A 17,646-nucleotide genomic window follows, 5' to 3' on the forward strand; every position below is an offset into this window, starting at 1 on the left:
TGTACAAGAGGTATAAATTGTGTTTATCAGCAGTCACTCACCTGTAGTATTCAGCAGCAGTTTCAAATTCCCCCAGGAATATGTAGGCATTTCCAAGGTTGCTGTATGCTCTTCTTTCTGCTGATCTATCACCAAATTCTTTTGCAATTAGGAGACGCTTAAAAATGTGAAATAACTGCATTAGTTACTCCACTTTATACTTTGTAACACACATTTGCATGCAGAAATGCATGAAAAAATTGCATTCTTTAGGTCAACAATACTTGATAAGAATAGCCAAATTTGAAGTTTGTGCCATTAAGATTTAAAACCTGCATTAAAAAGCTTGCAACAAGATCCAACATAACACACATACTAAAGGTCAGGAGCAACCTGATATTCTGCTGCAACAGAATTCACTACTAGCAGATTGTTGTACCTGTTCATGGGCTAAAACTGCACTCCTGAAGTTGCCCAGAAGATAGTGTGTGTTTCCCAGATTTCCAAAGGCACGCCCTTGTGCTGCTCTGTCACCCAGCTCTGTTACTATTGACAGGTTTTCCCTGTTTTGGGGGAAAGTGAGAAAGAGAACAGTGACTTCTAAAAGGTTTGGGTTTTTTCCTCACAGCCATTTAAATAATAATTTTTAAAATTCTTATATAAAGGAAAAGGCAGAGATATTCTACTTTGGCCTATTTTAATGGCCTTTAAATAACCATGAATCTGAGCAGCAAATTTTTCATGTGGGATAAACTCCACTGCATTCTTACTCAAGCCAGTGTGCTCCCTTCTAGTTACACATCCAGGTATAACAAGGTCCTGTTATCTCAGCCTGGTTTGAAGAGTTCTGCTGGTTTCTAGCTAAGTGTTGTCAGGTACGGTACAAGTGAGGGCACGATAAAAAAACAGTTCACTGTCCTGTTGAAAAGACCAAACTGACAGGTACCTCAGTTCTGCGAGAAGCAGTCCACAGTTTAGCTCATGGCACTGCAAATCTCCCACATTCTAATGAACTGCATGATCATATTCTCCCAGCCCCCAACATTTAAAGCTACTACTTACTCATAATACTTTGCAGCTTTTTGTAAAGCATTTTTCACATCATCTGGGAGTTCCCCTGGATCATGAGTCCCAGCATTAGCTACATTTTTCCCTTTAGAGTGATATACATTTCCCAGATTATACAGTGCTCTTGCTTCTCCAACCTGAACCAGAAGTAAAAGCAGCATTAAAATTCCATGCTTCAAAGTCTCCCATCACAGCAACTATTTGTACAGTTCACAGATGAGAAAGAAGTTCCTTAACTACTTGTCAACACACACTGTGCCCATTCTGAACATCTTATCACCTACCCAGTCACATCCCTCAAACCAATTGTTTTGCATACTACTTCTTTTTGGAGAGCAAGATACATTCTTGAGGTCAATTGCCATTAAGAATTGAGTTAAAATTACGGCCACAAAATAGGGTAATATTGAACCTGGACCTGTAGTCTTCCAGGTACAAACAACTGTATTCCAACTAATAGATTCTTACTTCCTAGAAGAAATAAATTCCTAAAGAATATTCACTATTTCGCTCTGAAACATGCACGCTCCTTACCAGTACCACAGGGTTCAGGAATGTGTGTTAGCACTTTGCATCCAGATTCCTGCACAATTCTTACCTTATCATTAAGTTCTCTGGAAATATCCAGATGTCTCTGACAGCAAACAATAGCTTCTTCAAAATTCCCAAGTACCTTTAAGGTGTTGCCCAGATTCCCACTAGCTTTAGCTTCTCCCAACAGATCTCCAATTGTCCTAAAATTGAATAAATTTAAGTATCTGGAAAACGGTGTATAATTTAAACCAAGCAGATGGTCAATGTACGGTAGAGAATTACATGAATTTATGAAAAGAGACCACAACTATGCAAATGCATATGTGTTCAGTTAATTTTATATCTGAAACACACTCAAACATTGCTCTGTCTGTGGTTACAGGCATCGCATTCTGCCAGTGCTGTTTGACCAACTGCTGGTAGTCACAGTACTGATCGTCTGCTTAACACTTTTTTTAAAATTCACATATTTTAAGAAGAGAATAAAGAGGAAATTCTTAAAGATGATTTAGAAAGACAGTCCCAGCATTAGAAAGAGAGGTTAACTGTGTTTGTGTTTTACTTGACCATCTCCTTTTAAGTAAAAGTCTCTTTTTACTTAACAAGACACCTAACTGTAAGGTTTAAGACCTACAGTCTCCTCTGTAGCTCAAGGCACTTCCTCATTTCTAGATTCTAAATGAGACTAAGGGAAGAGACTGTCGCTGAACCACTCAGAGTGCCATACCTGGAGGACAGCACAACGAAACAGATGCCCCAAGGTCACTGCACAGGAGCAGGGTAAGGCAGGGGAAGAATATATTTACACCTAAACTGAGGTTAAGTACATTATATGCCTGTTGTCTTTTATTGGATCTACACAAATCAGTAAAAGTCAGATACATAAATAGCATATGAAAGGGACAGGGTTTTAGATTTCACAGTATCTCAAGTTTTACACAGACAAACATTAAGGAGTTCTGTCTAGTAAACAAGAGAGCAGCTTAACAATACGGAGAACTAGAAACACTGAGTTTTAGAAACACGAAAGGGTAAAGAAAGGGTGGATTTAAAGCAGTCAATTATCCAGAAACCTGGTGAGGCCTCAGTCAGTTCTAGGATTATGGTGCTAGACCAAGTATTAGCTGCCAGGTTAGAGGGCACCCAAGTGACCTGCCAGGCCCCCCAGCCCTCTGCCACCACCACGTTTACTCATTAGCCAGTATTAATAGCAAGGTTTGGCAGGACAATGAACAGTCAGCTGCTCGTATTCACCAGAATGGGATGACATGGAAAACTCTTACCTTGCAAGAGTTAAATCATGGTGATGGTATTCCAAGGCCTTTGCATATTCATGCAGGTAGAAATAGGCATTGCCCAGCTGGCTGTAAATAGCACTGAGGGTGCGTAAATCTTCAGTTCCAACCTGAACAGCTGCTTCAAAGAAAGACACTCCAGCCCGGCAATCTCCTGCCTTGCACAGGCGCTCACCTTCCAGAGCCAGCTCCAGGCAGGAAGCCTCCATCCTGCACCGGGGACAAAAAAGGCCAACAGTCACTCCAAATGCCACATTCTGTCCAGCATCTGAGCTCTGAACAGGGCATTTTACTCAGAGGGCCTGTATTTGTTTAGGAGAGGGAATCAGCACCATACCATACTACAACCAGTGAGCTTTGCTTTAGCGTATTACAGAAACTAAGGCTGAAATGAAAACTAAAACTTCGATGGTGATGAGCAAAATAACAAGAAGCTGCAATTTTTTATTTTTTCAGTCTCAGCGAGGAAACCAAGCACTGCTTTGCAGCAGCACCCAAAGGGCTCAAAACCAGTTTTGACCATCTAGATAATTTCAGAGAAGTTACCTAGAAATCAAGCTATTACTGACAAATACTGATTCTGACAAATGGAAGCACTTCAAATCTTTAGGGTGATGTCACAGTAACCCGCAAAATGATTCATAGCAAAAAAAATTAAATTAGAATATTCTAATTATCAAAGACTAATTTTCCCCAAGTTGTTTCTTATGTAATTCAATACTCCTTGGCACTTCATTTTTATACTAGCATTGCTATGAAAATTCTCAGTGTAAGAAAAAATACCTAGATTCAATTAATGACAAAATGTATGTTAATTCTAGTTACTTCACTGATACACTATTATTCCAGAACCCACCAAAATATTTATTATTATTATGGATAAGTAATTGAGTAATTATACAGGTACAAAATTCTGCAGTCATGAATGAATTTGTAGAATATTACATTTTGAACATGAACAAAGAATCTGATAGAAAACTACAGTGGCAAGAACCATTCACATGCAATTTTGCCCCTGTGAGCTCAGGAGTACAAAATGTAACATTTCAGTGTTAACAATTTTATCCAAACATTTCCTGCTTTCCAGTTCTGAGATGCAAGGGAGACAGGGGAAAGGAAAATGAGAAAGGCAACAGCTCCAGGTCTCAGTCTTGAAGCAATATGCTTCTCCAGCTTTTTCAGGACACATGCATTTTAAAAAGCTTGCAAAAATGTCAGTGGTTTTGTTGTTTTGTTTTTTTTTTCAAAATGAAAACCCAGTAAGAGACATTCTATAATTGTTAAAAAAGTACATGCTCTTATAGCCAAAAAGTAGACAATCGCATGCTGGGTACTGCAGAAGTTATTTCAGTGGAAACACCAGATGACAATCTGTTTTGACTTGACATAGTGATGAAGTTTTTAACATACCTGCAATATTTACATTTCTTTATTTTCTTAATCTGGAAAAAAAATTATTATATAAACTTCTACTCAAATCTCAACAGGAAGGAAATACTTTGGAAAAATCTAATGACTTCCAAAAGAACTAGAAGAACTGGGATCACAAGTACAATACAAAACACAAAATACTACCATACCTGCTGGTCTTCGACATGCCACAACTTAAGCACAGCGAGATGACTGACATGTTTAACTTGTGCAACCAAAAGCACTGTCTGCTTGGTAGTTGCCAAAGATGCTGACAGCAAAAGGTAACTCCAGCATGAAGTTCTTGCCAAGCCAAACTTCTCAGGTTGGATATCCATAACACATGCAGTATCTTTAGGTTTGGAAACGCTTCTCAGAGAATTTAAAGCATTCCTATAAGCTACAACACACCACCTGGCTCTCATGACATTGTGCATGTGTTGAATGTAAGACAGAAGAAGGCAGAAATGATTAAGTACAATTAAGTACAAGGCAGAAATGATTACACCATCAGCAACCGAAGGTTTAAGACTTAAAACACTTCATTGGGTAATCTTAATCCTATCCAAAGAGGTTCTCTCCGGGCACCTCATGTTCACTGACATGTCCAATTAGAGTGACAGATAGAAAATATGGTGCTTCTCAGTGCAGAGATTTGAACCATTACATGACCACACTCTTTGGATTTTTAGTTTGAGTGGCTAAAAAGAGCAGAACTTTTAGCAAAATGTTTGTGTGATGTAACAGTGAAAATGCTACACTGGACTCTACTCCCATAAGTGAATTTATTCCATTAAAAAAAAATAATTATTTTTAAGTCTGATGCATCAGCCACATAATCAGTGAAGAAAAGGCAGTTAAAAAAGGTACAAGGGCAATATTAGAGAGTGCTGCAGTATGGCAGCTCCCCTGAGAGACTGCGTTCATCTAATTTCACACTACACCAAAAAATGCCAAGGCAGCATTACCATTTCATCAGGGAATTTGAAATACAATCATCTGGATTTGCAACCCTAGATTTAGTATAACTTATAAAAATGAAAGATGTGGGATCTTTCATACAGAATACAACTAAGAAGCCAATGGCTTATAGTCAGACTAGTGAAAATCAGCTGTTATTACAGAGTGTTTAAATTCAACCAGAATTACAGAAAGTAAATGAAAATGAGAATTAATAGTTGTTTGAGTAAAAAAAGATTGCAAAAACTGCACAGTTCTAGAGAGGTTGTGTTAGCAGGTTGCTAGAATCTGTACAGCAAATTAAAGTTTTAATTCCACCTGGATCTTTCTGACCTACCATTTCAAAACCTAAATAAGCTATACCAAAATAGAATGGAGAAAATTAAATATTTATTTCCACAGTTGCTTGCACTGCATATTTTTAAATATAAAATTAATATTTTATTCAGGTTATATAAGAGCTATGAAATCACTCAGTTATTTTAAAAGTTTCCTAGTTTTCCATCAAGTATCAAAACTGGATTCAGAAGAGGTTTGGTTTTGGTTTGTATTTCTTTTTTCCCCTCTGCTACCTAAAGGACTCTTGTTGTCTATTAACACAACTTGTTTGTTTGTTTTGGTTTTGTTTGTTTTGTTTTAGTGGGTTTTTTTAGGATTTACGTAGGTGTACTCCACCTGTCACTACTAATGGTTAAATAGCACTTTGGCAGACTAGACAAGGCCAGGTTATCAATGTTTTAGGAAGTCATTAAATAGTTACAAGGAGAATATGACATTACTTTCTCTGTTCCCTGGGCTGAATTGAATTATTTACTCAACACCAAGGGGCCAAACAAGAGATACATTGAATCTGCAGAGAGAAGAGAACAAGCCCCATTCATCTGCACTTCTAATGCAATTCTGTTCCTGCTGAACAGGGTAATGTTCTCTCAGAAACTACTTGGAAATGCTCAGACAGGGCTTCATTTTGTTAGGCTGTCTATAGCTGCCTGGACCTGTTCTCTGAAAGGCTGGCATCTCCTGAATAATTTCACATTTGTAAAACTACCTCATCCTTATCTGGCCCTCAAAGCTTTTCCTCCTGCCTGGCTCCTCATTTTTCTTTTCTTCTTTTTTCCCCCTGCTTGGTCTTCTCTGACCTTTTTTACATTCTATTTTAAGCCTTTATTATTTCTAAGAATATAAACCCTAAGCATAATGCCTCCTTGTTTTTGTCTCACTCCCTTCAGCTGTTCTCATCTTACAGTAAGTACAAGAAAAGTGCTAAGAAGAATAAGCAGTGGAAGAAGGCAGTATGATTCACTGATCACTACAATCTCTAAACAATTTAGTTTTACTCAGTTCAATTCCCACTAAGAGGACTTTTTGCTTTTGAGGGGGAACACAGCTGTCATCAGTTTGCCATGAAACATGTTGATACAAATAACACACCTAGAGACAAAACAACCCCCATGACATCTCCTTAGTTCCTATGCACAGTGTCACTAATGCCACAGCATCCTGTAATAAGCTGGCATTACCATTCCTGACTCCTGCCCTTACTCTTGGCTTCTGCACGTGAGCAACACAACTCACACACAAAGAAACCACACACCTGAATTCTATGTTCTTTGCTCCAGTCAAGATAAAAGCAGTTAAGTTTTTGGTGTATGAATTTAGCAGGCCAAAATAAACAAGTTCTACAAATATACCCTACAGATCATCTATTCATACAAAACAAGTAACATTAGAATTTTATTTTCAGTCACTAAACAACAAAAAAATAAAAAATAATCTCATTCCACCAGCATAAGCATTTTTAGAACTGCTAAAGTGATACTGATAACCTCCTGTGGGGAGAAAGAAACATTTGCACAGACAGAAACAGACCCATAGTAAAGCCTTTCCTTGGGAGTGGGCCCCAGCTTCTTTAAAATCGGTTCTAATGGAATGCCAGAAGGAAGAAAAGAGCAGTAACAGCCAAACAAGCCTGGGATAATACCTGCAAGTAATTTTTTTTTAAAACTGACAACTCTCTCCCCAGTAATTTATGACCTTTTATTTCCTGCACTAAATTTTAAACTCCAACAAAATAAAATATTTCCAAATTACAGCTATTAAAATCATCATAAAATTCCAGATCAATATACTGAATGAATCCAGTTTCTCAAATTCTTAGGAAAGCCAAATATCTTTTTAAATTAAACGTATTATGTCATCATGTTTTTTAAATGTGAATCAGATTATAGTTCTTGCAGGAAAGTTTAATGAGGTCACAAATATTGTTATTGTTGATATTTTTAATCAGGCTCATTAAAACCTGTACTGAAATACAGTATAAAGCAATAAGACATTGGTCCCTGACTGTGCTTGCCAAGTTTTTTAAAGTTTTTTTTTAGCTAGTCAGTTTAAACCAGTCCATTGACCATGACACATTTTTCATCCATTTACTTCAATAATGGTACCCTGAACAGGTCCTGCTTTTATTAAAGAGCAAGCAAGGATGTTCTGACATTGTCTGGGGAGGACCAAGAGCATCAGCACCAGCGTGGGGAAATGTGGTATAGGAATGCTGGGAAGCGGGTCCCTTCAGGAAACACTCAGCACAGAGTTACCATGCTTATACACTTACGGTCAAAACCACAGGATCAAGATTTTAGCAAAATAAAGCAAGAAAACAGTAAATTACAGCTTATTTGCTAATTTTCCTCATTACTGACCATGAAAGAGCTCCTCCAACTGCCTGCACCGCTAACCAGGACACCAGACTTGTATGAAATGAAATGAGGAACTTCTATGAAATGGAAGAGAAGACCACTCCAACAGCAATCTAACACTGTCAGAAGGTTGAAAGGATTAATTTTAAGCCATAGCATGTGCTGTCTTACAAATACAGGTGCTGCCATATTGCTGTCAGCTAGCGAGGAAAAGGCCTTCAAAGAAAGGATGACCAGGGTAGGGATAGCACACAAGAACTTAATTCTTTATTTCTTTTTAAACAATCATTTCAGTCTTCCAGTGTCCCTTCCTCTTGAATGAACTGCAAGATTTACCCTTCCAAACACCATGCACCACACAATACTCCTGTAGTTCAGCTCCATTAGAGCGAGTCTGAAATGCTAACACATTCTCCCACGTCTGCAAAGGGGATTCAGAAGAAAAGTGATAAAAGCTCTCAGAAGGGAAATCCCATATCCTCTTCACTTGCAAGAACAGTACTTTTGTGTGCAAGGCACCAAGGCAGGTTCCATCTATGAATTAAACCTCTTTATTTTAAACAAGGAAAATACCTCATCATTCATCTAAACAATGGGCAGAGTACAGAGTACAAGTACAGAGAACTTTAGCAGACAAAACTCAGCAATTTGCATAGGCAGCCAAACAGCTAAAAGATGTTTTTAGCCAAATAGCTAAAGGAGCTATTACTCTGCAGGCACAATACTTATTATCACTCTATCCCAAACACAAAGAAATACACACAATAATATACTATACTGCTACCATGCAAGTTCCAATACTATACAATCATGTAATCATACTAATACAATCTGCTACACAGCAAAAGTGAATTTTCATCATTCAAAAATCAAGAAAAAATGGGTTTAATTTTAAATTTCAATAATACTACTAGCAGAGATAATGAGCTATTTGTTGCAATTTGTTTAGCTTTCTATTATTAACAGCACTTACTCATTTACAGCAAAATTACCAGAATCTTACCTGTATCGAACGTGAAAGGAACGATCTTCAGGCATGCTTATCAAAACATTATTTTCCGCCATTGAGTTACATTATCAGCAGAGAAAGAAATACTGTTCTGTGGTAGGGTAAGTGCTTTATTATGGAGAATTGTTGTCAGAGCACCATTCCAGTTAGTATATTAAGAAGCTGGAGTAAAGATATCCTAAGCTCCTGTAGAAAAACTCTTCTTTATTACTGAGGTAAGGAGGTCACTGCGAAACACATCTCACATCTTCAGAAATGTTCATGTTCTTTCTTTCATCTGTGGCCCTTTAAGCTCCATTCAGCCGAGGTTCTGCAAAGGGAACACAAGATGCTTGGCTTGAAGTCTCATAGTTAATAACTCATCAGCATTTGCAGCTGATGTAAAAGCATAACAATGCTCCGACCAAGCAGGAAACGTCATTCAAGAACTTAAAGGCAGAGCCAAAGCCTTCTACAAAGACATGGCAATTCCTGTAGGCAAGTGAGAGAGCCAAAGAGGTTTAACAAAAACCAACACTCTCTTCTCTTGAAGACTTTACCCTTGTTAGTATTTTCTGGCCTCATGAAGTTCCAGGCAAAAACCTTAAAGGATGAAAACTACAGAATGAAAGGCTAATATAAAATAGATCACAAAGTAATCTACATGTAAACACTGGTGCTGAATCCCTGATCATCAGCTGAAGGCTCACAGCAGTCAGAACTGGTGGGCACAATCCCATCTGGAGATCACCCATTCTGGAGATTGTCGTGGAATACTGTAAGCACAGCAGCCAGCAAAGGTTTAAGCTCTATACTCACTTTTTTTCTTCCCTGCTCCCAGAAGAAAAGGGGTAGTATGAGAGTTTGGAGGGAAAGGGAGGCATTAACACTGGCTTCCTATTCAAAAATTCTGCAGCACTGCAATGCGAGCTCCAAACTCTGCTTCAAAGGGATTGCAGAAGCCAGAATGTAAATACTGGACATGTTTAGGCTGGCTGGGAAAAATGAACAGAAAAGAAACCCTGTAATCAAAAGTTTACCCACTTTTAAACATATTTTTAGTAGAGACAGTGACATATTTATGCCTAGATACTAATATTACCTTCCTTTGCAAGTAAACATAGACTTGTGTAATTCACAAATGCATATTTCATCAAGAGGCTGCAGAGATGCAAAAAGACAGAACAGAGCTCAGATTCAGAGCTGTTATCAGAAGAATATGTAAATCTGTATATTTAATTGTCGCTATAGCCTGTGCCTGTTCCTCTCATTAGTTTTATCAAGTTCCAGCTGGGAAGATCCATGCTTCCTCTCCTACTCTACCTTGACAGCAGCCCTCAAACTATCCACATTCTTCCAATTAAACAAATATTTTACCCTTCCATGCTAATCACTAGAATTATCAGGCATCAACAAGTGGGTGTGGGTGTATTTTTGCAATTATGAAGCGTGACACCCATAGGTTACAATAGCATTCAACCCACACACTGGGCAGGCTGTGTTCCAGGTATTTGCTCTGCGGAAGTTTGTCCAGCCTCAGCTCAGGTAACTCATAGAGGCCAATGGCCCTAAGCCACCCAGTCTACAGCAATCCTCCAGCACTCCTGCTGCTCAGCAAATCCAAGGGATTTGGAAGTTCTCTTCCACAGTGGGAACACCACAAAGTGAAAAGTGTGTACTCTGGCAACCTCCACAGATCACAAAATTTGTTTGTATATTTATACTCTAATGGTAATTAACTGAATAATTTTAAAAACTTTTTTTAAAAATAAAAAGCCAACTTTAATTTAAAAAAAAAACCACTTAATACTTAAAAGTACATCAGAACATCAGTGTTTATTTAAAATCAGTTCTTTTTAACAGTACATTTTACATCAGGTGATTATAGCTTCACTATATCTGAGCTACACGTCTGTCCTCATTGTCTGACTGATGCCACCATCCCCCAAGAGCTGGAACCACTACTCCTGATTTCTTCCCTCCTTACTGGTCATACAGCACATTCCTAGTCTTGGCAGGGTGATACGGACACACCCACATTGGCCAGCACATCATCATCACAGATCCAACCAAAATTACTGGGTCTGCTCTTCATACGTGGCTTCTTCATGCATAACTCATTAGGCTGTCAATTACGCCTTCAGCCATGCCAACATGTAATCAGTAACCAAACCTAAATCACGTTAATTAGACTGGGGAATGCAAAATGCAGGGGGTGGAAGTCGAACACTTGCACAGACAGCATCTCCCAGGTGTAAATTGGCCTTGGGAGGACTGAAGTACAACAAACTAAGCCTTGCATTTCCAACTGCTGCACCGTAACTACTGAGAGCATCTCTGTGTAACCAAGCCTTGCCCAAGCTGGTGATCAGAGTGGAACTGGCTCAGAGGACACAGGCCTCCAGCAGAAAAACCTAAGGAATTAACAGACTTCAGGAGAAGTTCTACACTGTCAGGATAACTAACAGTGAAACGGGCTTTGTCGTAAACCTGCATTTTTAATTAAAATTTTATGGAGCTTGAAAAAATCACTTGGGGCTTACTAGAAAAAAAGTCTGTGTTAATGCAATCAAGCTGCTTTAAATATATTCTCTCCACACCTCAGAGCAATACAAAATCTCTATCCATGTTATGCTTTCCTTTCAGGAAACATAAATAGAAAACTGAAGTTGTATACATAATCTTAAAATGTACAATTTAACTAAATATTAGTATAGGAAGTCCTAGGGGTTTCTGTAATTTCAAAGTAGCAGCAAAAAGCCCACAGAGAAAAGATTTGGTCTCCTTCAGAAGAGGAAAATCAAGCTGGTGTTACTAATTACACAGTTGCTTTATACCGAAGCAGAAACAAACATCAGCATCACCATCCCCAAATCAAATGAAGCAAGGCAGAGGTTGGGCAATCAAATGTGGCAACCACTTCATAGCTCACAACAGACAAAACATGCACTGTATCAATTCTTTATTAGAAGAAAACGGTGATCCATACACAGTTAGGGATTACCCACCCTGGCTATAAACAGTTACAGGATTTTCAACTAAACCATCAATAAAAAGGTAAATTTGCCTCAATTTATTGCTCTGTCTAAAAAAATGTACTTACTGCTGCCAGAAAGTCACTTTCCAGTTTTTTTTCTATTAAATCACAGATTTATATAGAAGCTACATGAATATAGATGTGGTTTGAATGATGAAAGTACATCTCAACCTTCCATTAACATCCCTGCACTGACTCAGTGATACACATGCTAAGACTGGAATAAGGCTCACTCTGTCTCAAGAAAAATTACAGAAGAAACCAAGGTGTCCCTATCTTTAATGCTAACCAGTATGTTTCAAGTTCCTGACAGTGATAAAACAATAGCTGCTATTTCTTTCCCCAAAGCCTGTGTGCAAGCTAGTAGTTCTAGTTATCACAGCTTCCAGACAGGTGTTTCACCTTTTAAGGCATTTTCCATTTCAGCAATAATTTTATTACATACTATAAATTTTATCTCAGTGGTAGACAATGAGTTTAATCAGTTTGCAATTCTTACTTACACTGAATGTCTACAATAGATTTTTTCATTTAAAGTTTTGACAGAAAACCGTATTTCTGCACAGGTGAAAATTCATCAGCAAGTAACAGAAAGCCAATGCTGCAATTTATTTGCAGCACACAGAAATAATAATCACAATACAATTGGACAACATGGTTTCATTCTCCTTCATCACCTCAAAAGAGAACATTTTAAGAAGCTTCATTTGCTCCTCTCCTCAGCCCACACCTTCTTTTTTGGAGTTTGTCAGATGACTGAAAGCATTGCTTTGCTGATGCAGTCACATGGCCAGACAGCTGACAGACCCTGACCAGTCACTTGGGGGCTGGTGGAATATCAAACAGTTCCGTCCCTTCTGCCTTTCCCTAAAGGAGATGATCAAGTCATGCCTTCTCTCCCCATCTGCTATTCCTCACAAATCTGTGGGAAAGGAGCATCTGCCAAATGAAGTCATCACCGACAGAGAGATTCAAGAGCTACTACAGGAAAGTACAGATAGAAGCAGATCTACTGCACAAATTGCATTTCCTGAGAAAAACAAGTGACAGAGACTTCTTGTTTCAGGATTAAGAGAAATTTCCCAGTGATGAACCAAGTTGGAATTTCCTTTCAGAAAGATGTTATAGAAAAGTAGGAGAAAAAAAAAAACAAAAAAGGCAAAAATGAAAAGAAGCTTGAACTGGATCATCTAAAAACTAAACAGAGCTCTGCGTACCCTGTGAATGAAGAACCAGACTACACAACAATAAAAATATACCAACAGTCCCATATACAGAGATCAGCTTGGCTTCAGACCTTCAAAATATAAGAGCAAATAAATACAAATATCACAAGGAACACTCAGAAGTAAAGCATTCTCTATTTTAGTCTTCAGTGCTGTTCAAGGATATTTTTAAAATTCACCTGAATTAATAATAATAATTACAAGCCTAAAATAAGCCACCAAAAACCCCTTGACATTTCACATCAACTGTAATATTGTATTTACATAGTAAACAGCATCATCATTAGCATTTCTGCAGTAATACATGTTCCCCTGTGAATGAGCCTTTAAGTAAATGTGTGCCATGGTTGAGAAAAATTAATTTTTCCAAACCTTGAGCACAGTACAAATGACTAGTCATGAGAGTGGATCATGCAAATACAAGAAACAACTGTACTAAGACCACTGTGGTTATTCTTGGCAGCTTAATTTTAAACTCCTCTCTGTACCACTTTTGACAGCTGTTCAACAGCTGATTAGCTGAGTGCACATAGAAACCACCTTCACTGATGAGGTGCATTTGAGGTTTTATTCAGGATCACAATGATGTGGAGCAATACCTGTGCTGAAATACTGCCTTTGTCTCCTAATGGATTTCTCTGTTGAGCAGAAAACACCAGAATAAACCACAGGGATTTGTTTATACGACTGGCTTAGCAGCATGCAAGCCACTTTGCAGCTCACATCACACATTAACGGACAGAAGAGGAAAGATAGAGTTCATAAACAGCTCCTGAGCTGCTCCTCCGAGGTGTGAATGACAGAGCTCCTGCAGCAGAGCCTGTACCACTACAGAGCATGGCAAAGACCCCATTTAAACATTCTTTGCCATCAGGCTCATCAGAGAAGCTGCAAATAAATTAAACCACTATCTCATGTTCTTGGTTCAGATACTTCCTCCTCCACCCCACCTATATTTACCATGCTGACTTATAAATACGGGCTCACACAATTCTAAGGCGCATTGCTGAATATTGGAGATAGCCCGGAAACGGCTGGAAGGGGTGGGTATTGCACTGGCTTTGGCCCAGAGGTGATGTTGATTTGTAATCCTATCAATGCACTGCTCCAAAAGCCTGGAATTCCACTTATAAGGTTCTCATAGAAAATAGAGTATGAGGGTTCCTCTCCTTTGCCCAAACGATGGGCACAGAGCTATCTTTTATATAGGAAACCATCATTTCCTTGCTAGAACCACCAAATTGTAACTGAGAGCATAAGGCTGGACAGGCATTTTGTAATCAGAGCTGACAGATGCAGAGCTAACTGCCTTTTGTGAATCAAAAGAAAATAATTACTAGAGTGAGGGAGGGAAATATGACTCCGTTACCGCTGAAATTATTCTATCTCCCTTTTTAGCCACTTAATACCCAAGACTTAATGACTTCAATAACCAGCAGTTTTTCCAGATGGTCAGAAGCGAAAAAGGTTATAAAAGACCGGAAAAATACCAATAGAAGTTAGGATACTGAAGACAAATACTCCTCAAAAATTTAAAGTAATTGCTAAATGAGTAGTTACATTAATGCTATCATTGTCTGCCACAAACTCCTACATAATATGATTCTTTTCTTCATTCCTCCCCTAATTTCTTTCTAGCACTGTACATAAACCCAAATCAAGAAAAGTTTCTGTCCAATTATTTTAATTTATTCATCAATTTACTCTAATTTAGTCATCAATATGATTACAGGAAGAGAAACCCCCTAGTGACAAAGGAGCACAAGTATCTCCAGAACAGTCCCAAAGAGTCCCAGGTAGCTACACAAAATAGTTTTATTGACAATATTAATAACTATATGAAACAAGGTAAGAAAAATATCGCATAAAACTCCAAAACTACTTTACAGGATACAAATCTAGTTTGTGAAGCTCTATTTCTATTTTTTTAATAACCTTTAAAAATGTCCTAGCAATGAGATACTCATCTCAAGATTTAAAATTAATTTTAAAAAGACAAACAAAGCCCCAAAACAATGACAGGCATCAAGCATTTCTGAGACAAATTTTGCTTACAATGAAGTGAGGCTCTCAATGCATCTGGAAATGAAATCATGGATTTGACAACTAGAGGAACACAGCTCCAGAGCAGAGTCCAACATCCATTAACTAATTGCTAATGTGGCCCTACATTTTGACAGACATGGTAACTAACAGTAGAGATATTTAATTTATCACCCCATTTGTACAAATTTTTGTTTGGGGTTTTCTTTATTTCACTGGTTGCCTAAACCAAACAGATCCTGCTTGCGGTAGGTTCTAAACACAGGTAAGGGAAGGTTCATCTCTTTCATTTCACAGGTTAACTCCTCCTGGTTGTTCCTGCACTCCAAGCTCTGGCATAGCTGATAGATGCCCTGGATCACACAGCACTCTGTTAAAGGCAAACACAAGCCTGGGAGCATTTCCACCTGCCCTCTGGCATTTCCTGTATGTACTTTCCACCTATTCTGCAGATTAGGAGGACTTTTCCTCTGTTTGTGGAGTACCTAGCTGAATGGAGTGTTTGGGGCTTTAAGTAATGCTAAAGGTCTGCAACATGCAAAGCCTTTCAAACTCTGTATATCCTGCAAACTCTGTATGATCCTTTTCCCCTTCTTTTTCAAAGAGAACCAGTATTAAACTGGAAAACAGCTTGCTACCTAATGTACATAATTACTGTCCAGTGTGAAGGTGAAAGAACCCAGTGTAGCTAACACAAGAAACCATAAGTATTTTTATTATACAGACACTTCTGAAGATATTTAATCTAAGCCATCTATTTAAATCCTAAATTAGGGGAACCCCACACTATGATAAATTAAGAAAGGAGAATATGAAGTGCCAGCAAAATATAACTAATATTCCCATCATAAAACTAATCAGGCAACTGAAAACTAATTCAACCTGCAGCAAGATTCAGATTTCAAGTACAAGAACAGTGCAGAATAATATCACAGTCAAAATAGGTCAGAATTTTTCAACATATTTGATATATCAAGGTATTAGGATTCCTTACCCTTTTTTCTTTTCTTTTTAAACAGAACCAGATCCAAGTTTATTTACAAACTGCTATTCACAGACTGAAAGCAAATATTGTGATGCCTTCTTTCCAGCATCTCCCACAACTGGGGATGAGATCTGCATTGCACTTTAAATACACAAATGCAAGAGACTACAATGACAATTCACAACAAAGCAGTAACTTGTGATCCTTTTATTCACAGTATAAGTTGAAATCATTCCCAATAAATCAGTAACAGTTTTGTTACCAAGTTCTGAAGGCAAATTTGAACCCTGCTCCTTTGGGACAATCTCATCATGCAAATGAACATATAGGAGGCCTCTCCCAGGCAATGAGACACTTGACTACCTTCAGTTTGGCAACTGGAGCATGTTATCCGATGTGAAAGAACCCCAGATAGTAAGAGTTCAGCACAAAAGGCTGGCTATTTATACTTAAGCTGATAGACCAAGTTGATCACAAATTTCTCCAATAAAATGTTCCACCTATCTTAGCTCCTTCTTGGCCTATAAAATATCTTAAAAAGAGATCCTGGCACGTAAAAGAAAGAAGACAAACACTGTACAAGCATCTTACAAAGAAATGGAAGAAGTTACCTTAAGATTCTATAAATTAAATTTAAAAAAATAATAATCCTTAGAATCACTGGCAGTAAGACACAGTAGCAACTGAAGTGAAGCAATATAGCTGCTATATAGCTGGCACTGTGGTGCTCATTCAGAGCCAAAGCAGACATTCAGCATAACGAATCCTTACCACACCAACAAGGTTTTGTCCTGCAGGGAGCAGATGCAGCTCTCATAGAACCTCTGTTACACAACTGCAATGATACATGACAGGTTAATGCCAGCAGCACTGCTTGGTACATCACCTGTGCCCCTCAGTTCCCAAGTACTAACAGCAGCCATTAACATCCTCTCTAAGGAGTCCACAGTTACAACCTGCAAAAGCTGTGGTGCAGGATGAACTCACAACAGTGAGAAGACCACATGTTTTTTCGTACTGTTTCCTTCTTACAGACAGGTACACTGTATTCATAGCACGTCAGCTATGGAGATTGAAGGAAAACAGTATTTGTTGAGGTGCCAAGTTGCAAATTGCTTTGCATATTCATTCCAACACCTGGGATGCAGCTGCAAATCTATTCAGAATCTCCTCAATGCAGTTTCTTCCATCAGTGTGATGGCTACTGGACTGCAACCCATTTTGCCCCCACTGCCAGTTTATTCATTATGTACAGGCATTATTACACTGATAGAATTGGTCACAGTAGCACATCTTGTTCTCTAACAAACCAACAACCACTAGATAAGGTCCAGGCTCCAAAGTGCTGCATGCAAGGAACAAAATTCCTACGAGTATACTAACATGGCAACAGGAGGAAAAATAGTGTAGCAAACAGAAATAACC

General features: G+C 38.4%; 1 protein-coding gene across 6 annotated transcripts in view; it reads right to left on the reverse strand.

The window, feature by feature from the left end:
- GPSM2 (G protein signaling modulator 2) overlaps positions 1-17,646 on the reverse strand; it is a 28,348-nt gene that overhangs the window by 8,520 nt on the left and 2,182 nt on the right. For 3 of the 6 annotated variants that reach the window (XM_005520916.3, XM_014250794.2, XM_014250795.2), the window contains 6 exons: positions 8,946-9,261; positions 2,865-3,086; positions 1,646-1,781; positions 1,042-1,184; positions 419-542; positions 42-157 (listed from right to left, as the gene is read on the reverse strand). In XM_005520916.3, the coding sequence (XP_005520973.1) occupies positions 42-157; positions 419-542; positions 1,042-1,184; positions 1,646-1,781; positions 2,865-3,086; positions 8,946-9,007 (803 nt within the window). In that variant the 5' untranslated portion in view covers positions 9,008-9,261. Of the gene's footprint in view, positions 1-41; positions 158-418; positions 543-1,041; positions 1,185-1,645; positions 1,782-2,864; positions 3,087-8,945; positions 9,262-9,749; positions 9,894-16,992; positions 17,057-17,646 lie in introns of those variants that run through there. The other 3 variants (XM_014250793.2, XM_014250792.2, XM_014250796.2) reach the window with 2 other exon arrangements.

This window comes from Pseudopodoces humilis, chromosome 10 (assembly GCF_049639895.1).
Source record: "Pseudopodoces humilis isolate 2021_Gansu_Grassland_sample_001 chromosome 10, ASM4963989v1, whole genome shotgun sequence".
In the NCBI taxonomy this organism is placed as follows: domain Eukaryota; kingdom Metazoa; phylum Chordata; class Aves; order Passeriformes; family Paridae; genus Pseudopodoces; species Pseudopodoces humilis.